Genomic DNA, 25,009 nt, shown 5'->3' with positions numbered 1-25,009 from the left:
TGTACTATACTAAAATCTTCACTAAAATCTAAATATATGAAATATACAGCATTCTTGCCATACACTCATTTCACAATTCTCTTAAAAAATCAAGATTCGATACCCATGCTATAATGGACAAAGGAAAGTTGATCCTTAGGGTATGTCTACACAGCATTCTGGAGCCAGCAGGAGTGAACCTTCCAGCCTGGCTCAACAGGAAGTGGGGTGGGCTTCAGTGCCTCAACCCAAACTGCAACTTCAAAGTGCTGTTTCTATAGCTATTTTTAGAGCATTAGCACAAGCCCTGCTAACTGGAATTTGTTATCTTGGGGCTGCAAGGCTTGCTCCCGATTTGTGCAAAATGTTGTGTAAACACACCCTATTGTATGAAAGACCACAGTTAGACGTGTGCTATTAGATTTCCAAACCTTACTGTATTATGTTCAATTAGACAGAAATTGATATTTTTCATGTTAAGTTCTTCAATTCAAAAAAAGTGTTTTACCATAAAAGCTTTGGTCCATGTAGTGGCCCTTTCTGACTTGGCATTTTGTTGCCATAAAATGGTTAGGTGACCCTACATGATAATCAGAATGCAATAGTTATATCTCCATCTACTTTTTCAGATATCATTAGATATAAGTATAGCAATATTTAGTAGATCCATCTGTAAGTGATTTTCCTATTGCAATCATAATCTGAGGTTTTTCTAAAGATTTTAATCTTCAGTTCGTTTATCTACATTATGCTCTATCTGAATATCTCAAAGCTGTCAACATGCACAAAAAGCTGAGTCACATAAGACAAAACATGAATATTTATTTTCTTTTTAAAAGTGTTAGGGAATTGTGAAGAAAATACAGAAGTAAACATACATAATACAAAGCTAATATGCCTCATGATTTAAAACTGAAATGTTAGAAATGCCTCTCATCTTATGGCTTTTAGATAATGGACTGGTATAGTTTGATATCTGTCAGTGCCTCTAACACAAGTAAATTAATGAACTCTGAGCAACAAAACTACCCTCTGTAGTTCTTTGCTGCCATCTTCTGTCTCTTCAACTGATTGCTGTTATTGTTCTTTGAATTCTGAAAAATAAAACTTTTACACTTAGAGTAAAATTTCCTTTTTTTTTCTTTTCTTTTCTTTTTTCTTTTTTAAGCTTAAGCAAAGTGAAGCCAATGCTGATACTAAGGAAAAGCTTCCACTGCGTCTACGTATATTTGAAAAATTTCCTAACAGGCCACAAATGGTGAAAATCTCCAAGCTTCCTTCAGATTTTACAGTTCCAAAAATAAGGTATAAAATACATCCTTTCTTTATGTGCTGGAGACTTGTTAATTACCAGCACACACAGTAGTGCCAGGGACATATAACAGTTTTTCTCCCAAAAATTAAGCAGATAATTTTAGAAATCAGAATCAAAACATTGTATTTAGAGGTGAGAGTGGGTGACTTTTCATTTGTCTCTCATTTTTACTTCCCAAAAAATATCACCTCCTCTCTTTTTTACATGGCTTTAGTGCTCATGAAAGGAATGAATAATAGTCCTGGAAGTCGTTTATCTGCACGCAGGTAGAGTATATTGGAAAGAGCATTTCTGCAGATGAGAAAGTAGTTTCTCTTCAGCCTCATTTGTTTTTTTAGCTTCTTTTCTAAGACTCCGAGCAAAAGTTCTAAAAATCAATTCTCAGTGTGGGGTTTTTAATTACCTGGTCATCTGAGTCCACCAAATCACCTCGCATAGAACACTGAACAGCTGTCAGAGGGTAACAACTTTTGATCATTACCTGACTGGACTGGATTTGCACTGGGGATAACTTTCCTTCAAAAAATGACCCAAAAAACTCAGAGGTCAGAGTTTCTGTTGTACCCAGCTTATGAGAGGGGACAGTTAGGCATTGGGGAGTCAGTTGTAGTTCACTGAATCTTTGAAAGCAGCCTGGGGACTGCTATAACTATGCACCATCTGCAACTGTTCCCAAGGGACCTTTTGCCAGATGAGGATAGCTGGAGCATAGCACACTCCATTCCCAGCCCCCTCTACACCCTTCCCCACCCAAGTTCATACATGGTGTAGGAGATGGCTGTGCCAGCTCTATTATCACTGGGGATTCTCCTGTGCTGGGGAGACCACAGGTAGGCCAGTTGGGGCTGTCTTCAAATCTTTTGTGTCATCTGAACTGTGCAAAAGGTATGGTACAGGCCAAAATATCTGCCTCTGAGGGATTAAAATAAAACACTGTTAAATTTTAAGGTAAAGATCAGACATATTGTATTTCCAAAACCCCGATTATGTACATATTGAGTTTTTGCTTCTTTTTTAAACAGTGTATCCGTGATCTTTGTTGGCTTTGTAATTTTTTTTTCCCTGTGTTTTTCCAAATGTATATGTGGGTAGGTAATTGAGACCTAGTGTTGCTGCTAGCCATCGGAAAAAAAACATCAAGCTATGGACAGAAGAATAAAATCTTTAAAATGAATTCGTTGTACTGTGTAGAACTATCACTCCAGAGAAGAGTTGGTTACACTCAGTATATAACTATAGAACTTAGAATGTGGAAAAATAAATGTGTATTTCTTGTAAACAAAAATAATTTAAAAATCAAAACATGGCATATGTGAAGTATAAAATTGTCAAAGTACCTTAAAATTGGCATTCAAGGCTGTTACATGAACAGATGCTGTTTGAACTCTTGAAAAATTGATTTTCTTGCCGAAAGTATGCATCCTTTGGATTATATCAGTCTTTGGTTTGCTTTTAATGAGCAATTTGTATTATAAACTCAGAAAAAACTTTAAACTGCTTTATCTGATGTCAATAAAATTAAAATTAATTGTTACATTTTAAAAATCAAATAAAAGACTGTATTATGAAAGAGAACAAACACTTTTGTTTGAAACTGAATGAAAGCACCAAATTCAATTGTTGTTTTTAATAATTACATCTAAATCTAGTCATCTTTGTTATTTGTATGTACTATCCAGTACCCCATCAATTTCCATCTTGCTGCTGTTCTATCTTAGCAGTAACCAATTGTGACATATTACAGAAAACATGGATTAACTCTTTCTGGATTTTTAGCAACAAAATGTGATATCTTTTTCTTATTTGCAAGGGAAAGTTTTATGAAGCAGTTTATTGATCGTCAGCAGCAGGATACAAGCTGCTTATTGCGAAGACTCCCTTCGGCATCTTCTTCCTCATGTGACCACTCCAAAAGATCTGCAATTGAAGAAAACAAGTATATTGACCAAAAGGTAAATACCAGAGTATAAGACAATATATGTTCTTCATTGCTTTAAATATATAGTGTGAGGAAACGCTGCAAATTGTACAATCTGTCAAAATTTCAGAAATATCAGGAAACAGTCTAAAGTATTTAAGAGCTTTGTAAAAGGTTACGTTTAACTTAAGTTGTCTAACATAGGGCCAGATCCCCAGCTAATCTAAATTGTCATTGCTCCCTTGACTTTGGTTAAGCTATGCCATTTTACAGAAGTTGAGGATCTGCTGTGTAATTTTTTTTTAAATGCATCTATTTTTCTGAGCATAATATTTTTAAAATCTGTTTGGTGCAAGTCACTTTTTATGTCTGTGAATCATTAGCAAACAGTTCCTGATGTTTACAAATTTGGTCCCTTGTTGTTTTGAACGCAGAAAGGCTCCCCGCCGAACTGGTACAATACACATGTATATGAGTTGGTATACGTTTGCCTAAATTTGGTGCATGCATTACAACAATAAGGGAAAACAGAATAAGCTTCAAATAACATAGTGGGTTGGCAGGGTACAAAGAATGAGAAGCTAGAGTATGCCTGGGTATCCACGTGAGCATGGTGAAGAAAAAGGTAACCAAGATGCAAAATACTGGTCATTTTTATCCTGTTTCCTGCAAATACCTTTTCCCATAGCCAACAAATCCTATATTTTACAGTACCAATTGATCCAAACTGGAGTGCCATAAAGCATCTGGCACCAATCAGGAGAAAGTGCAGACAAGTATCAGCTCTTCTGATGGGTGAAAATTATCCGCACCAAGTAGAGGAGTAGAAATATTGGACTAGATCATAAGCTGGTGTTAATGAGCCCAAGTCCATTGAGGTCTGTGGAGCTACACCATATTACACTAAGTGAGGATCTGCCCATTAACTTTTAGCAGGAAACTTAGGCTCAAGCTCTTTTGGCTGAAAACTTGAATAACCTAGTATTATAGGTGAATTGTACTGTGAAGGTTAATATACAAGGTGAAAATCAATGCAAATCTAAATAATTCAAGGTGAAGGTAAATATTAAAGATGAACTGTAGTGTTTTCAAACAGTAACCACCTGACCTTACAAAGGGCAGCTGAATGTGCAAATAAATATCACTGTTATTTCACCTCAGTTTTAATATTCTCACTTCTTTCTCTGTTCTTGTAAGTAGTTAATGTCCTTTAATTGTTAATTTGTTTTTGTACATTCTAACATGGGCTGGGCGGGTGATATCAGAAACAGTCGAGAGTGTAAGCATATGTGAAAAGTAATAGTAAACCACTTAGTACTGAAAAATATAGCTTTATATTATTCTCCATTGACAGGTCTCCACTATTCCCCCCAATAACAAGATTAGGTGTTACAGATATCACATGCCCTGAGCATGCTGGGATTGTGAGCAAGAGATTGGTGATCACATGGCAGTAACCTTGTACCTATTAAACAAAGTAAAAATAAAGATGTATTGAATTAAAAACATTGCAGATCTCCTTTAACACAGAATAGAAACTGATTTACAGCCCCTGACAATGATCTGCATGCTACTGATATCACAATGATATTTTACAGCAATGCAACCTATATAACAGGGGTCGGCAACTTTCAGCACGCGGCCCATCAGGGTAATTGACTAATTAGGTAATTTACATTGACTGTCCACAAGCACAGCCCCTCGCAGCTTCCAGTGGCCGCAGTTCACCATTCCCAGCCAGTGGGAGCTACAGGGGGCCGTGCCTGCGGATGGTCAACGTAAACAAAATGTCTCGCAGCCCGCCAGCAGATTACCCTGTTGGGCCGCGTGCTGCAGGTTGCTGACTCCTGCTATATAAGAAACTCAAAAACACAAAAACTATCATTTCCTTTAGAATGGACAATTTGTATATAGTGAGAAGCGCATTCACCATGTGAACTTTTAGTACTGTGGGCAGAGCAAAGTGTGTTCACATTTCTTCTGAAAGTCCTTTAATTAAAAGTTATTTGGTTAGTTTAAGCACAGCGCTTTCATGCTATCCTTTGAAATAGTAATGAAACAAAGATTTTCCTACAGAATACTCTTGTGTAACAAATCATATAGGCCTCAGTTCCAAAAGGTACTTCAGCAATATTACTGGTACCACTACATGTGGGTTGTCTTATTGACTTGAGAGGACTACTCACATGTTTACGGAAATGCACACGCTCAAGTACCATGCTAAATGGGAGCGTTATTTCTTGTTTCTCCAAGTATGCAAAACTAACCCGTCTTGATTACACATGGCGATGGGCACATAAATTGTGAACATATTAATTGAACAGTTTGTTCAATAAGATTTTGCAATTTTAAAAAAATAAAATATTTGTTTTTTCCCATTATTCAGCCAGCTATAATAGCAAATATGGATACGCTGAATTTCAGTTTTGAATTGAAACAAATATTCACACATTATTTTTGTGCTATTCACCCAACTCTAGTTATGAAATCATGAAATTCTTCTTTGAGTGCTTGTTCACGTCCATTCTACTTTAGGTGAGTGCGCGCCGTGTGCACGAGCATCGGAAACTTTTTCCCTTAGTGGCTCCCGTCGGGGCCCCCTGAGTGGCACCACTGTGCCGTGCATATATACCCCTGCCGGCCCGACCCACTCCAGTTCCTTCTTACCATCCGTGGTGGCGTTGGAACACCCTCTCTCTCTCTCTCTCTCTCATAGAAGAGCAGTCCCTTAGCCTTTTCAGAGTAGCTGTTATCAGTTAGTTAACATACCTGTATTGTGGACACTTAAGTGATTAGGTGCTTGCAGGCTTCCAGCACCCGCCCCGGGCCACGGGGCATGCCACAGGCCCGCGACTTCACATTGTGCCACGTGCCGCAAACCTATGCCCGTTAGTGACCCCCACAGCTTGTGTCTATGTTGCCTGGGGGACAAACATCAAACTGAGCGGTGTAGGATTTGCAAGGCGTTTAAGCCAAGAACAAGGAAAGAAAGAGATTTTCATTTAAAGCAGCTGTTAATGAAGGCTGCATTGCAGCCACCGGGTCCGGAGCGCCCAACGCCGGCTCAGGCTTCCTCGGTGCATAGTGCCCCGGAGCCGTCAAGAGGTCCAGCACCAGCTAAGCACCGTGAACTGTCAGCTCCAGAGCACCAGGCTAGGCCCCACCACCGCTCATCCTCCCCTGTGCAGCCCCCCTCGCAGCCAAAAGGAAGGCGCGGTCATTCCCCGCACAGGAGGCTAGCGCCTCCCAAGGCCCTGAGCACCAATAAGCGCGAGAAGGCCACGGTACCAGTGCCAACACCGGAGGTCCTGGCAGCACAAGCCCCACTGAGCCCAGACCTAAGTGAGCGCAGTGCGGACAATGGGCTCGAGGGCGTAACGGATCAGCCCTCCACGCCTGGCACCTTTGAGGCTGAAAAGGACCTCATTGAGCTGTCGGCGGCGAGCCCCCTCCCGCATAGGGAGAACCCTCCAGCACCCACACCATGGGTGCTGTCGAGGGGTAAGCCGGCAATGGTGTGCCACTCGAGGACACCGTCCCGGCACCACTCCTGGAGTTGGTCCTGGTCGAGCTCCAACTCCGCGGACTCACAGTTACCAACTGCCCAGAAGGAGGTCGCGTCACCTCACCGGGAGTGGGTCGGCGCGAGGAAGCACCGGAAAGGGTACACCGCTCTCTGGCACCACCCAGAGACCGGCACCTGGAGGAGTTGAGACAGCCCTCGCCAGAGGACTCCTGCAGACGGTCCCAGTCCAAGGAACGCCAGTATCGGTCCCAGTCCCGGTCCAGATCCCAGTCCCGGGGATACCGGTACCGCTCCCGCTCAGCCAGGAGCCGCTCGTTCTCCCACCGGCGCAGATCGTTGGCACCGCCGTGGCCTTCGCAATCGGCATCACCGCAGTCCGGTGCCGACTCCAGCCACTATAGCTACCCGCACCAGGCCCCGGACAGCAGGGACCCTCAGGTGGGCTGGCAACCCCAATGGGGGCCACCAGGCCATTGGCCCTTCTGGAACCCCTGGGCCTATCAGGAGTGCCAAGGGCCCCCATTCAGGGCAAGTTACTCAGTGCAGCGGTCCCGGTCCCCGCATCACCAGACGGTGCCGGAGGCTACAGCATCCAGGCCTCCAGCATCCCCCCAGGATAAAACAGAGAGAGAGACCGGACTCCCATGGACTCCCGCCCTGGCCCGAGCCGGAGGCCCCTCTTATGGGAGAAGGGGAGCAGAAGGACCAGCCAGAGGGGGTCGAGCAGCAGGTAACTTCCTCATCATCCCTAGATGAGGCAGTGGTGGGTACAACGGTTTCCAGCCCTCCACCGATAGACCATAGAGCCCACCAGGAGTTGCTGCGCAGGGTCGCCCAGAACTTGGGGTTGCAGGCCAAGGAGACGGTTGAGCAGGAGGACCCCATGGTGGACATTTTGAGCCCCGAAGGTCCATCCAGAATAGCGCTCCTGCTCATTAAGACCATTCAGTCCAACTATAAGACCATATGGTAGACCCCGGCCTCCAGCGCTCCAACGGCTAAAGGAGTGGAGCGTAAATACTTTGCCCCATCTAAGGGTTATGAGTTCCTGTTCTGCCACCCGAGTCCATGCTCCCTAGTGGTCTCAGCAGTAAATGAAAGGGAGCGCTATGGACAGCAGGCCCTGGCCCCTAAGGCCAAGGAGGCAAAACACCTGGACCTTTTTGGCAGAAAGGGGTACTCATCTGGGGGCCTTCAGTTGAGGATTGCGAACCAGCAGGCCATCCTCAACAGGCATAATTTCAACTCCTGGGCGGCGGTGGGGAAGTTTAAGGACAACCTTCCGCAAGGTTCCCAACAGGAGTTCCTGGTGGACAAGGGCAAGGCAGTAGCCAAGACCTCTCTCCAGGCCTTCCTGGATTCGGCAGACGCAGCAGCTAGAACAGTCGCGTCAGGGGTGGTCATGAGGCGCGAGGCGTGGCTCCAGGAGTCAAGCCTGCCCCCTGAGGTCCAGAATACACTCCAGGACCTCCCCTTGGAAGGGTCCGGGCTCTTCTCAGACCAGACAGACACGAGGCTGCACAGCCTCAAGGACTTCCGAGCTATGCTCAAGTCGCTGGATATGCACACCCCAGCGATCCAGAGCAAGCTCTTTGAGCTGCAGCCTCCCCCTCAACGCCAGTACCAGCCTCGCCATAGGCATGAGCCTTACTATAGGCGAGGCAGGGATAAGAGGTGACGGTGCAACAACAATAATAACAATAACGTGCCGGGCCAGAACCAAGGCCAGCACAAACTCCAGCCAGGCACTAAGTCAGGCTTTTGAAGGTGCGCTCGAGGACAGCGTACCAGACCAATCAGTGGATCCGTCCCTTTGTTTCCTGAACTGCCTGTCCCGTTTCTCCCGTGTGTGGTCCAACATTACGTCAGACTGTTGGGTCTTACACATGGTACGGAATGGGTACTCGCTGCAGTTCTCCTCCCTCCCCCCCTCACTCCCCTTCCCTCTTCAGGGACCCCGCTCATGAGCATCCCCTAGAGAAGAAAGTCCGCTTGCTGCTAGAGGCGGGGGCGGTAGAAGCGGTGCCACACAGCCTAAGAGGGAAGGGGTTCTACTCCCGGTACTTCCTCATCCCCAAGGCCAAAGGGAGCCTTCGCCCCATCCTAGACCTGCGTGGGCTCAACAAGTTCCTGGTCAAGACCCAGTTCCACATGGTCTCTCTGGGCACCATCATCCCTTCCCTGGATCCGGGGGACTGGTACGCAGCCCTCGACATGAAGGATGCGTACTTTCATATCGCCATCCACCCAGCACATTAGTGGTTCCTACGCTTCACCGTGGGCCAAGAACATTACCAGTTTGCGGTTCTCCCATTCAGTCTAGCTGCGGCCCTATGGGTGTTCACGAAGTGCATGGCGGTAGTGGCGGCCTTCTTACGGAGGCAGAGAATCCGGGTGTACCCGTACCTCGACGACTGGCTCCTGGCAGGTCGATCCGAGGCAGAAGTGCGGGGCCATGTGGAGGTGACCCTGAGATTGTTCCACGAGCTGGGGCTCCTGGTCAACGTCCCCAAGTCCACACACATACCCACACAGAGAGTGGAATTCATAGGGGAGGTCCTGAACGCAGTGCAGGCCAGAGCAAGCCTTCCATTATCCCAATTCCAGGCTATCCAGCAAGCGGTCTCCTCCCTGCACCAGTCTCCAATGTCAACGGCCAGGTGCTGCCTGCGGCTGCTGGGCCACATGGTAGCATGCACACACATGGTCAGGCATGCCAGACTGAGACTCAGAACTCTGCAGGCGTGGCTTGCTCAGGTGTACCGCCCAGGCAGGGACCTCCTGGACTTGGCAGTGACAGCCCCAAGGGACATGCTGGACTCCCTGTGGTGGTGGCATTCCCAGCCCGTGGTTTGCAAAGGCATCCCCTTCACTGCCCCACAGCTGGACCTGACTCTGGTGACAGACACATCAGACCACGGATGCGGGGCTTACCTGGGGTCCTCATGACACAGGAGTTGTGGTCCGAAGCAGAGCGGTGGCTCCATATCAATGTGAAGGAGCTCAGGGCGGTTCGTCTCACCTGCCAGACCTTTCATGCCACTCTGAGTGGTCACAGCATGACAGTTCTGACGGACAACACTTCTGCCATGTTATATATAAACAAACAGGGTGGGTCCCATTCCTCGCCACTCTGTCGTGAGGCTCTCCTCCTCTGGGACCTCATAGCCCATGCAATTCACCTCAAGGCGTCCTATCCCCCAGGGGTACGAAATGAGCTGGCGGACTCCCTCAGAAGGTCGTACCGTATGCACAAGTGGACGCTCAGGGTGGACGTCATGCTTTTGCTCTTCCTCAGGTGGGGGTTTCCCTGGGTAGACCTGTTTGCCACCAGGGCCAACGCCCAGTGCCCATGGTTCTCCTCGTTCCAGGGCTGCAGCCCGGGCTCACTCGCGGATGTGTTTGCAATCCCGTGGAGGGGGAGCTTGATGTATGCCTTTCCCCCACTCCCCTTCGTACGCAAGGTCCTACTCAAGGTGCACAGGGACAGGGCAGCAGTGATCCTCATCGCCCTAGCCTGGGCCCACCAGCACTGGGACACATTGCTCCTAGAGCTGTTGGTGGAGGCCCCAGTAGTCCTGCCCCTACACCAGGACCTCATTACGCAGGACGGCAGGCGGCTTCTCCACCCTGACCTGCAGTCACTGCACCTGACGGCGTGGAGGCTCTGTAGCTAAACGCCCTGGAGAGCCAGTATTGCCTTCCCGTGTAGCAGATTCTGCTTGGCAGTATAAAGCCCTCTGCCAGGGTGACCTATATGGCCAAGTGGAACAGGTTCTCGTGTTGGTGTGAACCCCGACACGTGCAGCCGTGTTAGGCCCTGGTGCAGGCCATTCTGGAGTACCTCCCTGCACCTCAAGCAGCAAGGGTTAGCCCCATCCTCACTCAGAGTACACCTGGCGGCCATCTCCGCCTTCCATCCAGAGTTCTTGGGGCGCTTCAGTGTTTTCCCACTCAATCGTGGGACAGTTCCTTAAAGGATTGGAGAGGGTGTTTCTGCACTCAGGCCCCCCAGTCCCTCCATGGAACCTTAATCTGGTCCTCTCTAAACTCATGGGATCCCCTTTCGAGCCCCTTGCTTCCTGTTCTCTCCTCCATCTTTCCTGGAAGGTGGCATTTCTGGATGCCATTACCTTGGCCAGAAGGGTGTCCGAACTGAGGGCCCTCACCTCTGAGCCACCATACACAGTATTTCACAAGGACAAGATGCAGTTCCGACCGCACCCCAAGTTCCTCCCTAAGGTGGTCTCCCAATTCCATTTGGGCCAGGACATTTGTCTGTCGGTGTTCTTCCCGAAACCCCATACGGACCCGAGTCATCGCAGCTTGCACACCCTGGATGTGCGTCGAGCACTGGCGTTCTATTTGGAGCTCACCAAGCCCTTTCGCAAATCCGCACAGCTGTTTGTGGCTGTAGCCGAGAGGATAAAAGGCCTCCCAGTGTCAGCGCAGCGGATTTTGTCTTGGATTACGAGCTGCATCCAGGCGTGTTATGAGCTCGCAGGTATTCTGGCCCCGGCGGTCATGGCCCACTCCACCAGGGCGCAGGCGACTTCCACGGCTTTCCTGGCACAGGTCCCAATCCAGGAGATCTGCAGAGCAGCCACCTGGTCCTCGGTGCACACCTTCATGACCCACTACGGGTCAACCAGCAGGCCAGAGAGGACGCAGTAGTTGGCAGAGCGGTCCTCAAGCAGTTGTTCCGTGACTCCTACCCTCCTCCAGAGGTAAGCTTGTGATTCACCTAATGTGGAATGGATGTGAACAAGCACTCAAAGAAGAAAAAACGGTTACTTACTTTCTCGTAACTGTTGTTCTTCAAGATGTGTTGTTCACGTCCATTCCACCACCCACCCTCCTACCCCTCTGTCGGAGTCGCCGGCAAGAAGGAACTGGAGGGGGTCGGGCCAGCAGGGGTAGATGTGCACGGTGCAGTGGCGCCACTCGGGGGGCCCCGCCGGCCCAACGGGAGCCGCTAAGGGAAAAAGTTTCCGGTGCGCGCACACCTAATGCGGAATGGACGTGAACAACACATCTCGAAGAGCAACAGTTATGAGAAGGTAAGTAACCATTTTTTCTGATGACTTAAAGGGTAGAATTAAATATAAATAACATGTCTGGTCAGATGTTGCATGAAACTGAGTGTTTACACATTCACGCAGGAAGCAAGAGAGCACTAGGTAGGATTTAGTCAGAGTGATTACTGTAGCTTGCTATAGTTAGTTTCCATGGCAACCTCTCATCTGTATGAACCAATTTTCTTAAAAATATCGTTTCCTTTAAGCAAGCATGGAATGATATTGTATGTATACTTTACATTCCTGTGTCAAAAAGAAACATAACTATTTAACCGATACCAGTGCCTCATAGAATGTACCCTACTACTACTGATGAGACCGTGATGGCTTTAGCAGTTTTTCACCTCTTCTTTGCACTGACAGTGCAAAAGTCAGGTTTGGAACCAAAAGACAAGATTCTGCTCAATGTTGTTGCTCTTCCCCATACCTCCTCCTTGTGGTGTCTGAAATGTGTCTAGCCATTCCATTTTCTCTTTGAATTATGTCAGCATTTCTGTGTTCCACCCCTACTGACTTGATAGGCAGCACTTAATTTATATTACATATTTGCTTACTTCCACCTGAGAAATTTTCTTTTGTTTTATCTCTATAGTGTAGTGACGAGCTTACTGACATTTATATTCAATACCAAAGTGACATGCAATTCACGACAATGTGAATCACAATTTATCTCCTTTGGTCTCCTGTAAAGTTGAGACTGCAAATAATAAATCTTCCCAGTATCAGAGTTATTTATTTCCCTTCAAGGATTTTCTCCAGTTTTAAAGGGAAAATGAGCTTGCATTGCACTCCTTATTTTTTTATGACCCTTACCTGGTCTGTGAGCAACACCAGAAGGGACGGTCTAATTTGGAAAGGGATCTGACTTGTCCCCGACCCACTAGGTGGGACACAGAGACTGCGGGGATTGTTCTCCATTTCCCCCATGCTGACCAGTGATGAGGTTAGCTGAATGAATGGCAGGTTTGAGCCTCTAGCAGAAGCGGCCAAACTGAGGGCTGCCATGAACCTCTGAGGCGAGCAAATCCGCCAAAAAGTGCAGGACCCACCAAGGCAGAGGAGGAACTTTGTCACACTCCTGAAAATATACCTGGAATAATCCATCTAAAACAACAAAAACTGTGAGTAGGACAAGGAAATGCGTTAGGTTATCTTTTGGTTTGGCTTCTGAATTTTCCTATGCTACAGATGTAGTTTCATTCCTGTTTTTGTAACTGTGAAGCTGAACCCAGAGGGAATCCTCTGTGTGTTTTAAATCTGTTTATTACTCTGTAAAGTTACCTTCCATTCTGATTTTGCAGGTGTGATTCTTTTACTTTTTTCTTTATAAAAAAAGTTCTTCTTTTAAGAACCTGATTGATTTCACTGTCCTGAAGACAAAGGGTCTGGTCTGTGCTCACATTGCAAAGGCAACTGGTTGGTAGTTTATTTTCAAGCCTCCCCAGGAAAGGGGGTGAAAGGGCTTGGGGGGATATTTTGGGGGGATAGGGATTCCAAGTGACCGTTCCCTGAATATTTTGTGTAAATCACTTGGTGCTGACAGCAGTATCAGTCTAAGGAATTAATGCCTTAGAGAAGTTTTAACCTAAGCTGGTAAAATATAAACTTAGGGGGTCTTTCATGCAGGTCCCCACATCTGTACCGTAGAGTTCAGAGGGGGGGTGGAACCCTGACAACTTGAAGTTGTATCATCTCACCAATCTCTAAAAAAACATAATAATGTTCCCTAAAATAGTTATCTGAACCCTACACCTCACTTCTCATTAATGGCTACTTTTCTATGTAGACATTTTTTTTCAGTTCTTCTAACTGAAATATCTAAACCACTGGTATTGCAGAACATCTGCTGTAGATGTGATGGGAGGAAGAGGAGTATGAGAAGAAACGGGAAAGGGGCAGACAGGTACATCTTTGATTTAGCTACAAGACAGTTGGTCATGAAGTCATTCATCTGTAGCTTTGGTTGGTGAGAAGAGGATGGCAGCTGGATGAGAGGGGATCAAAGTAAAATTTGGAGGAAAGGAAATCCAGGTAGCAAGTATTAGGACTTTGCAGTTAAAGGGGAGGAGAGAGGTAGGATGAAAGATAGAGAGGAACAGTAGGTGTAACTGAAGGAAGTTTATTACAAGCTAGGCCTAGAATTATAGTCAGTAGGACCAGCATTTTGCATTTCATAACAACACACTGTAAATGTGATCAGCTGCATCACTTTACACTTTTCAAGCGCTTTCTTTTGTCACCTACAATGACACTAGCTATGCGTGTCCAATACCCTTAGAACCAGATTCTCATTTACATTAAAGCACCTTTGCCCTGCCAGTGTCAGTGCACAGGGAAATAACATTGAGTTATTAGCTAGTTTCTGTCCAAACTGACATAAGATTTTTCTCATTACTTGTTGAAAATTATGCTGATATATTACATGAACTCATACATGTTTTCACCCGAAATACAGATTATATTTTTAATTAACAGATATAATATAAAGTAAGCTCTTCATTCAGCTATGCTATATAAATTAAATCACCACTTGTCATCTGCCAAACTCCCAAGTAAAACACACATGTTGGATGTTATTTTCTTGCTTGCATTCCTTAGGATAGAACAGAAAAATATTTCCATATGGTTCTACAGATGGGAAATAATAATTACGTTTAAAATATTGCATTGCTATTAACATTACATAACTGCAAACTCGTCAGGTTTAGAAGAAAAGTTCCAAGGTTACCATGGAAAAGTATATTACATCTACCTTATCAGTTGTCCCCAAAACATTCCAGGGATTTATAGTTCACTGTCCACTATGAATCCAGGTCTTTTATTACAAAACACCCACCTGCACTAACCTTCATGCTTCTGTTAACATCAAATTTTGTAATATCAAAATTAATACAATATAATTTGCACTTTCCCTGGCTCTGTAAAATTTAATATAAAAAAGATATTTCTGTGCAATTCTCTCTGTAAACTAGAAAATTTTGCTAAGATATATAAATGTAGAAAAATCTGACTATTCAGTAGTTTGCAATATTTAACGTCACTGGACCTGATCCTCAGAGGAAGTCAATGGAACTATGCCATTTTACATGAGCTGAGGAACTGACCCATAATCATTAGATTTGATCTAGCATAATTAATAAATCAGTATTGTCCTGTGATGCCTTGATTTTTATTTCATGAACTAAATCTTTTTATCCAGGAAGAACAGCCTTGGATTTTTACAATGGTTATTTTAAAAATTAAAAAAAATTGTTTACCATTAAAATATGTGCTATACCCTTTTCCAGCAGCTTGTGGCACTGCAGAGCAATATTGCTCTGTAATTTTTTTTTTTTAACTGGCATATGCTACAATGGTTTGTTGCATGCATTTTGGGTAACTGACGATTCCTAAGAAAAATGAAAGAATAAAAAGTCAGACTCACTATCAGGATCGAAAAAAGAAAAGGAGGACTTGTGGCACCTTAGAGACTAACATATTTATTTGAGCATCAGCTTTCGTGAGCTACAGCTCACTTCATCAGATGCATCGAGTAATTTTGGCTGTTTTAAATCCACTCTGTCAGTGATAGTAGTGAAATGTGCCAGCACTTGTTGAAGAAACATTAGAGCCATATCAATGATTTCTTAATTCCTTGTTCTCAGGCAGCACCTGCACAAATAAATTCTTGGGAATCAAAAGAAGAGCCCTGGTAATGGTTTCCTGGTAGTGTATGTTTTCTATGACATCCATCTAAAATCTTTTTATTGATAAAGCTGTAAGAGTGGTTTGCTGACCTGTCACAACTGCTCCACTCCGATTAAAGTAACCTGTAGGAGTTCTTTAAAACAAAAGTTCTTAAGAACATATTTAACAATAATCAGATGTTGTAGGCAAAAGCAGGGCACTGTCTTCCACTAAGAAATAATGATGCAATACAATAAAAGGTTATATAACACTGTAGTCATTGCACTGTGCACCTTTATGAGCTGCATACATAACAAAGAAATAAATAATGAATAACCATATACTTAGTGAGTCTTCCCAGCACTTTACAATATATAATAAAAGAAAACAGCAGGCTAAATTGGTACAACCTAAAATAAGCTTAATAGAGTATAATACACTTACTTAAATCTATATCATGTGATCAAGTATTGTCTTTTCTACATTAAAGCTACTAATAATTTCCTCTACACGATTCAGGAACTCTGCAGGCATCACAAGTTTTAATTGCCACACTCCTTATATACCAGCATGCCACATGAAGACATTATTAAATGAAACGGCAATCATCAAACCCAATTGTATGTTCTCACTTACAATACTGTAGCATTTTGTCTGTGACACTATGTAAATTTGGAAACTGAAGTTGGGAACATCTTGGTTTAATTAGCTAATACATAAAATAACTTAAGAAAAAATACTTAATATGTAAAAAACTGCAATGTTTTCCTGAATAAGGTTTTTTTCTAGTAGGCCCATTGGTACCTGAAATTGATGAATCTCTTTGACTGTTGATACTTGATTTAATCTCAGATACTGCCTTTAAATATGAGAAATGGATAATTTGGGCACTTCTAAAGAATTCTTCCTCAAGGTTGTCCCTCCCAGATATTGTTGGCCAAATCTTCAGAGGTGCACTTGTAGAGTTGGGTCTACATTTTTTGCTTGTGCTCAGATTAGGTATACACAACTTTTAATGTATATAGACAAGTCACCGCTTATATAGCATTATATACATGTTGCAAATGAGAATTACATATGCATACAGGCACCATAGCCATTAGTGGAGAACATGCTCAACTTTATGGTCTAAATCGTCCCATTGACTTTGATTAGGCTACTCACAGCACATAAAGTTAAACATGTTTGTAATTGTTTGCTGGATCGGGGCCTAAGATGTCCACAGCTAATACCTCCCAATATTGGAAATACTGTCATTATGTCCCACTCCTAACTTCAGGAAAATAATTCAGTTCTTCAGTTACTACATTTGGTAATCATCGACATTAGAAGAAAAAAATCAAACAAAAAATTGCCATTGCTCTCAGCAGTCTCAATTATATCTAAATCCACAACAGGGTACCATATTCATAAATCCACTAAACCTGTGATGAACTATTGAGAATTACATTAAACCAAGATGCACACAAAATATATTTTTATATATGCGCACTTACTCATATACACATATATATATACACACAATATTATGAATCCACATCCCAATGTGAAACAGATCTGTTACAAGTATTCAATAAATCTGAATTCTTTTTGATTTACAGAATAGTCTGTTACTGATGTATACGTATAGCAGGTATTATAGAATCAGAGAAATGTAGGGCTGGAGAGATCATCTACTACAACAACCTGTGCTAAGGAAGGACCAAGTAAACATAGACCATTCTGACAGATGTTTGTCCAACCTGTTCTTAAAAACCTCCAATGATGGGGATTCCACAACCTCCCTTAGAAGCCTATCTCAGTGCTTAACTATCCTTATAGTTAGAAAGTTTTTCCTAATATCTAAACTAAATCTGCCTTGCTGCAGATTAAGCCCATTACTTCTTGTCCTGCCTTCAGTGGACGTGGAGAACAATTGATCACAGTCCTCTTTCTAACAGCCCTTAACCTATTTGAAGACTGTTATTAAGTCCCCCCTCAGTCTTCTTTTCTGATGTCAGAACATGCCCAGTTTTTCTAACCTTTTCTCATAGATCAAGTTTTCTAAATCTCTTCCCACATTTGTTGCTCTCCTCTGGAGTCTTTCCAGTTTGTTCACAGCTTTCCTGAGGTGTGGCACCAAGAATTGGACAGGGTACTCCAGCGGAGGCCCCAACAGTGCTGAATAAAGTGTGACAATTACTTCCTGTGTGTTGCATATAACACTTCTGTTAATACCCCCTAGAATGACACTAGCCTTTTTTGCAAGTGCATCCTGTTGATGACCTATGTTCAATTTGTGATCCACTATGACCCCCAGATCCTTTACAGCAGTACCACCACCTATCCAGTTATGCCCCATTTTGTAGTTATGCATTAGATTTTTTTCCTTCCTAAGTGAAGTACTTTGCACTTACCTTTATTGAATTTGATAGACAGACCAATTCTCCAATTTGTCAAAGTCCTTTTGAATTCTAATCCTGCCCTCCGAACCCCTGGCAGCTTGGTATCATCTGCACATTTTATTAGCATACTCTCCACTCCATTATCCAAGTCATTAATGAAAATATTGAATGGTATCAGACCCAGGACTGACCCCTGCAGGATCCCACTAGATACACACTCCCAGTTTGACAGGGAACCGTTGATAACTGCTCTTTGAGTATTGTCTTTCCCCAAGTTGTGCACCCACCTTGTGGTAATTTCATCTAGACCATGTTTCCCTTGTTCATTTATGAGACTGTCATGTGGTACTGTGTCAAAAGCCTTACTAAAATCAAGATATATCAAGTCTACTTCTTTCCCCGCATCCAATAGGCCAGTATCTCTGTCAAAGAAGGAAAATTGGTTCTTTTGGTGGGTTTTGTTCTTGACAAATCCACACTATCTGTTCCTTATAATCCTATATCTTCTAGATGCTTACAAATTGTTTGTTTAATAATTAGTTGCAGTATCTTTCCAGATTTCAAAGTCAGGTTGACTGATCGTAATTTCCCGGGTCCTCTTTGTTATACTTTTTAAAGATAGGTACTGCGTTTGCCTTTCTCCAGGACTCTTGGACCTCAAGCACCCTCCATGAGTTCTCAAAGATATTTGGTAATATTTCTGAGATTGCTTCAGCTAGTTCCTTAAGAGCCCTTGGATGAATTTCATCAGGCCCTGTCGACTTGAATACATCCAACTTATCTAAATATTTTAACCTGTTTTTTCTGTATTTTGCCTTGCATTCCTTCCCCCTTGTTGTTAATATTAATTGTGTTAAGTCTCTGATCACAGTTAACCTTTTTAATGATGATTGAACCAAATTAGGCATTGAACATCTCAGCCTTTTTGATGTAATCAATTATTAGATTTCCTTCCCCACTATGAAGAGAACCTATACTTTCCTTCATCTTTCTCTCGCTCCTAATGTATTTAAAGAACCTTTTTTATTGTCTTTTACGTCCTTTGCTAGGTGTAACTCATTTTGTGCCAAAGTCTTTCTGATTTTGTCGCTACATGCTTGTGCTATTCTTTTGTACTATTCCTTCGCATTTCTTCCATATTTCCACTTTTTATAGGATTTCTTTTTGATTTTCAGGTCACTAAAAAGAGCTCCTGATGGAGTTATATTGGCCTCTTAGTATTCTGTTCAGGATGGTTTGTAGTTGTGCATTTAACATTATCTTCTTGAGAAACTGCCAGCTCTCCTGAACTCCCTTTTCACTTAGATTTTCTTCCCATAGCACCATACCTACCAGTTCTCTGCATTTGTCTGATTTTCTGAAGTCCTTATTCTGTTTCTCTCACTCCTTCCTTTCTTTCATATCATAAATTCATCATTTCATGATCAGTGTCACCCAAATTGCCTTCCAACTTCAGATTTGCTACCAATTGTTCCCTGATGGTCAGAATCAAGTCTAAAATGGTTGTACTTTAGTTACTTACACCACTTTCTGAAACAAACAGTTGTCCCCAATACATTCCAAGAACTTACTGGAAATTTTGTGTTTTGCTGCATTACTTTTCCAGCAGATGTCTGGTACTACTGGGTACTACCAGGTCTTGTGTTTTGGGTATTCTTGTTATTTGTCCTAGAAATGCTTCATCCACCTCCTCTTTCTGATTTGTTGGTCTATAGTAGACCCCTACCATGATGTCACCCCTATTTTTAACCCTTCTATCTTTACGCAGAGATTTTCAACTGATCAACAAGTGTATATATTCTTAATGTAAAATGCAACATCTCCTCTGTTTTTGTTCTGCCCATCCTTCCTGAACAAGCTATACTCCTCTATACCAATATTCCAGTCATGAGACTTATCCCAGCAAGTCTCTGTGATGCCAGTTTAGTTATAACTTAAATTACATACTAATATTTCCTGTTTAACTTCCAGTTCTTTCTATATTCAACAATCCCAACATTTAGTTTAACTTCTTTGGGGAACATACACACCAAGCTCCTCAAAAAGACAATGATGGTCCTGAAATGTTTCATGCACATCTCCCAGGTTTTCTGGGATGATGAAGTCTCAAAAGTATGATGCTTTGAAAATGTAGCTGTAATTTACTTTATAAAAATTATTCTTAAAAATAATCAACCTTATTATTAGGTTGCACAGGTTAAAAGCATGCTTGGGACGGGAGCGTACAAAGCATATAATATCCACACTTGAAAAGGGCAACTGTGTGGGAAACAAATTACTGCTTTCAATGATATTATGCATTTCAGCAGTATGGTTTTGCTTAAGAAATGATAGAATCTTTCAAAACAGTGAACATTTTAGGGTCACCTGGCATATATTAATGTATTTTGAGGGCATAGAAAGTCTGGAAAATAAAGAAGTTTTACCATGAATCAGAGTCAGTTTGGAAACAAAAATACTTGCTGCTTCAGTTGTTTTTTTACTTCCAAAAACTATAGTCTTCTGAAGACCTTGTGCCTATATCCCTAGGCCACATACAGGTAAATGAAACAAGCCCAACTTCTGGTCCATCTGTAATAAATAGCTTTAAAGAGATGTGCCTAAAGATACTATTTCAGATTGATCAAAAATAGGGTTGGGATTGCTAGAAACTCCTACATTTTTCTCTAATGATTACTTAGAGATTATGATAATGATTCCCAAATAGCTGACATAATCCAGTCTTGAGAGATGCCTGGAGCCCCATGTTCATCAAAGGTGCAGGAATAGATAAATTCCTCAGTTCTGATTTATTCCTCTATTTAAAATGTTCATTACTTGCAGATCACCTGGAACCTGCTGGGCCACATAGTAAAACATGGTTTAGCAACAGAATCAGGGCACACATCTGACTATGGCAGAATCCAGTGGGAGGCATATTTCCAAGGATACAGAAACCGTAGAGCCAAAAAGGACATAGTGGCAGCCATACTGGGTGGCACTGGAGTTGGGGTCTCCTTATGTAATTTGTATGACATTGAGGGATTATACCTTAAAATTAACCCACTAACTGATTAGTTTGGTAAAGCCATTGAAAAAGGAGGAGGGATTAGTTCTTTAACTTTGCAACAGGAGGTGTCAGTTATTAGCAATATGTACTCCATTGCGCAAACTTTTAAATGAATTCATATATCTTTAAATACTTTAATTCATTACATAACAATAATGTTTCTCAAGCAATTGTATGCAGCATATATGGTACTAAACTTGTTATGCATTCAGGAAATATTTTATTCAAGAAATAAAAAAATCAACTGGGGGAATGGTCAAGATAGTTAAACAGCACACTTATATGGACCTCATTAGGGGGAAAAGGAATTTACAATATTGCTAGGCTAGAATGTGGATCCTAGGAACCACATGAAATTAGCAATTCGACTGTGCCAGTTATAATCACTATTCCTTTAGGGATAGGGGTCCCTAAAGACTTGGCATATGTTAACAGCATGTGTACAATAGAGAATGGGACCCATAAACAGCATTATCCCAGCGTGACGATGGCAACACAAGGAGAAGAGGAAATAAGCACAACCTGCTGTAAATGAATCAAGTACAAATGGTTCTGAGAGTGTTCAGTGTGAATGAGCAAGACCACAAGCGAGGGAGGTTGGGCCCGAATAGTCGTTAAAGAGAGAGTAAAGGAAGTGGTATAGCCTGGAGACACAGTATGTGCTCTCAGTTATCACAGCTTCTCGATGGGGACAACACCATGCCAGGGGAGCCTGGATGGATTTTGTCTGAACCTCAGCTCTCTGACTCAGGGTGGAACCCATGCCGTATGGCCAAGTTTGCAGATTAAGGAGAATGTGACAGAGGCTGTAACAGACAACACCAAATGGGAGTCACTGGTGATCAATCTCTTTTCACCTAGACCTCCCTTGTCCATTAACACCAATGATTCAGTACAATGGAAAATAGAGCCCAACTAATAGCCGAGCAACAGGAAACTGGGATAATACTGTACCAACAGTGAAAACACCCTGGTGGGCTGTACCAGACAAGGTGAGCTTGCACCTCCCTGGTTAGTACTTTGAGCCTTTAATAGTGGTTAAAATGATTACAGCTACTGTGGCCTTGGGAATATGTTCCTGCCTGGTAAACTTTAAAAAGAGAGCACAAAAAGGCAGGATTATGATACGGATTAAATGAATGCTAATATAAAAAAGAAAAATAAAGACGGTTGAATGTAGGCCTGGCTTGACATGAGTGACAGGATTATGGAAATAAAAAGATCAGCAGGCTGAAAACAGAATGTTTGTGCTAAGAGAGGTAAAGGGGCCAATGAGCTAAGAGACAGAATGTCTGAACTAGCTAAGGTAAGTGGCAGAAATACCAAGGGAACCATTTACAAAGAACAAGATATCAATGGACAAAATACACTGGGAATTTAAAAATGAGGTAAAGAGTATTTTGAACATGGACATGTGCATGAACAGAGCATGCTGTACAGGGAATGGTTCCTACAAAGTAACCAAACCAGTCCCAAAATGTGTGATGCAATGTATAGTAAATGCACTGAGATGTGTAAATGTATATAAAGAGGGTTTCTATGTAACTTTGAGTCTGTGATGTGCCCTGTGTTTGAGTCTAATCATCTTAGTGTGGCATTGCTGTATGCAATAAATATACATGAGTGACGAAGTCTGGAGTCAAACTGAGTTCTTCGAAGCTGAGTGGAAAGAAGTCTCAGGGGAATCCCAACAGTTCAGTGCTTGGGCTTGACAACCTCTTTCTTGTAGTATGTCTGTGCCTTTATCCTAATCTCCAGGAAGGCTTAAATAATCCTTACAAGATATGCCTAGCATTTACTAGGAGCAAGCAAGCAAACATCAGAAACAAAGAAAAATGTCTGCTTATAGAAATGGTCTAATTAATCAAGTCCTCTCTCACTGAAAACTAGCACAGCAGGGGAAAGGAGACTTGGAAAGGATAGGCCTGGCTTCCTCAGCCACTGAGGAAAGCTGGACTTTATGCTGCCTCCTTCTCCTCGCCTGGAAACAGCAGTAGAGCCCAGGATTTGGAGACAGATGACCAGGGCAGGGGGCCAGGCAGATCAGGCAGCAGCTCAGAAAGTCTTTATGTTCTTACCTCCATTGTGGGAAGCAGTTCAGTGAGAATGGAATGGCAGTGATAAGCAGATCAGGTGTTTATACTTTCTCCATGTCTTCGCCCAGTACCAGCACAGAATAGAGGAGAACTGAATGGGGCGGGGGTGGAAGCATATAGGACATGCAAGGTAACCAATGCAAGAATGCTAGAGGGAAGATCAGATGCTGATGCTCACCGTGTCTCCTCTTCTACAAGCAGCCAAAGCGTGGGGTGGACTGGCAATGGCAGAAAGAGGCTAGCACCTCAGGCATCACTGGAGTAGCAGTGAATCAGTCTGCACTTTGTGGAAAAGGCCACTTTGATCATTTTCCACCTCTTCTCACCTGGAGACATCAACAGGAGATCAATGACAGAGCCGCGGGGAAAATGTTGATTTTATGATGGAGGCCACTATGTTGTAATTTATGCTTGTCTATGAACATGTGTTTTATGTGGAAGCGTGTATCACATAATGCGTTGACCAGTTGGTCTGTCAATGCACTTAACCATTACTGTCTATATAGCAACTAAAATTGCACTGTCTTGTTTTATTTTATAGCTCCGTAAATCAGTTTTCAGCATCAGGGCAAGAAATCTTCTGGAAAAGGAGACAGCAATCAATAAAATCCTTAGGTAACAAATAGGGTTAATTTGATTTGATGCTTTCTATCTTTTGGATGACAAATGGATCTCATTAATGAGTAATGAATTATTTCTAATCTGTTTCTTCTGCATGAGTGCTAAAGTATTAAGTCAGTTTACAGTGTGTGCTTAATATTTGTGCCAGTGTATCTCTTTGCATTAAAAAACACAGCTCGTTTTTACCTCTTTGTGTAAATGATAATAACTGATGATAACATGCTCTTAAGGTATATTATTCATGAACACAGTGGCAAAAGAGAGATCATGTTTTATAATATGGGGTCAAATTTTGGCTTTTTCCACCTTTTCCCTTAGAGTTAACCAAAATATCACTTTTAAAAAGCACTTCTATTTTGCACTCGTGCCTGGGAATTCCAACACAATCTTTGCACAGGAACCCAAGTGGAGTACTCCTACCAAACACATAAGTAAACTATGCAAGAAAACCTGTAGATTATTAACTGTGTGGGACTGATTGTGGACCCCTTACAATGGTGATCACATGCAAAAGTAGTCCCAATACATGCTCAGCAACATGAGGAAAGGATACACAGTCCTGGCCCTATGCGTTTCAGAGGAGCAAGAATCATGTCATCAAGTTATCCTGAGTTCTCACCTTTCTTCAGCTTTTCATGCCAGTTTTTGTTTTACATTGTTTAAATTAGAATTATTAACATTCAAATTATATATTAAATCTGTGCCAACAATTTATAGATCATTAGTTTGTTGCTACCTACAGTCGTGTATCATCAAAGCTTGCACACCTACAGTATATTTTATAAACTACCACTAATAGGGAAATAGCAGTACAAATCAGGAATAATTGATTAGAAAAATACAGTTGTGAAATGAGAATAAATACTTTATGAAGAGCACTCCAGTATGAAATTACAGTTCAGTGCAAGTCCTGAACTGTGAATATGATTGAAAAGTGACTCGTAATTACATGCAATTTGAGAAAAATTATAGCAGCCACCTTTTGTTGTTCTTTTTAATATTCCTAAAGAATAAGTTACAGTAAGTGCTGTAGAGATTAACACAACTTTAGCTTTCGTTAAAAACTATGGTAAATGTGACCAATTAGCAATTCAGCTGGTTATGCTTTGTCAAGATGTGACTGCAAGGCCAAAAGTATTCATTGCAAATAAAACTTAGGATTCTTTTTTAAAGCATTTCAATTACCTAAATGTCTCTTGGTTTTATAGAAGTTGCCCCATGGAGAAATAAGCAGTTTCTGCATGCTAGTCAAAAGCCTTACAATACATTTTTATGTATTGACTTCTCAGCAGCATTTGACGAAAACACACAGGTTGCTGATATATAATCATGAAATTCCACTGACTCCAATGGGGTTACACAAAGTGTCAGTCAGCT

General features: G+C 42.6%; 1 protein-coding gene across 2 annotated transcripts in view; it reads left to right on the top strand.

Moving 5' to 3' along the window:
• NALCN (sodium leak channel, non-selective) overlaps window positions 1-25,009 on the top strand; it is a 345,519-nt gene that overhangs the window by 263,239 nt on the left and 57,271 nt on the right. For both annotated transcript variants that reach the window (XM_073348939.1, XM_073348928.1), the window contains 3 exons: window positions 1,148-1,284; window positions 3,105-3,246; window positions 23,553-23,626. In XM_073348939.1, coding sequence (XP_073205040.1) covers window positions 1,148-1,284; window positions 3,105-3,246; window positions 23,553-23,626 — 353 coding nt within the window. The remainder of the gene's footprint in view (window positions 1-1,147; window positions 1,285-3,104; window positions 3,247-23,552; window positions 23,627-25,009) is intronic.

The sequence above is a fragment of the Lepidochelys kempii genome, chromosome 1, assembly GCF_965140265.1.
Source record: "Lepidochelys kempii isolate rLepKem1 chromosome 1, rLepKem1.hap2, whole genome shotgun sequence".
Taxonomy (NCBI): domain Eukaryota; kingdom Metazoa; phylum Chordata; order Testudines; family Cheloniidae; genus Lepidochelys; species Lepidochelys kempii.
Note: the sequence above shows the minus strand (reverse complement) of the source record. Positions and strands in the feature narration are given on the sequence as shown.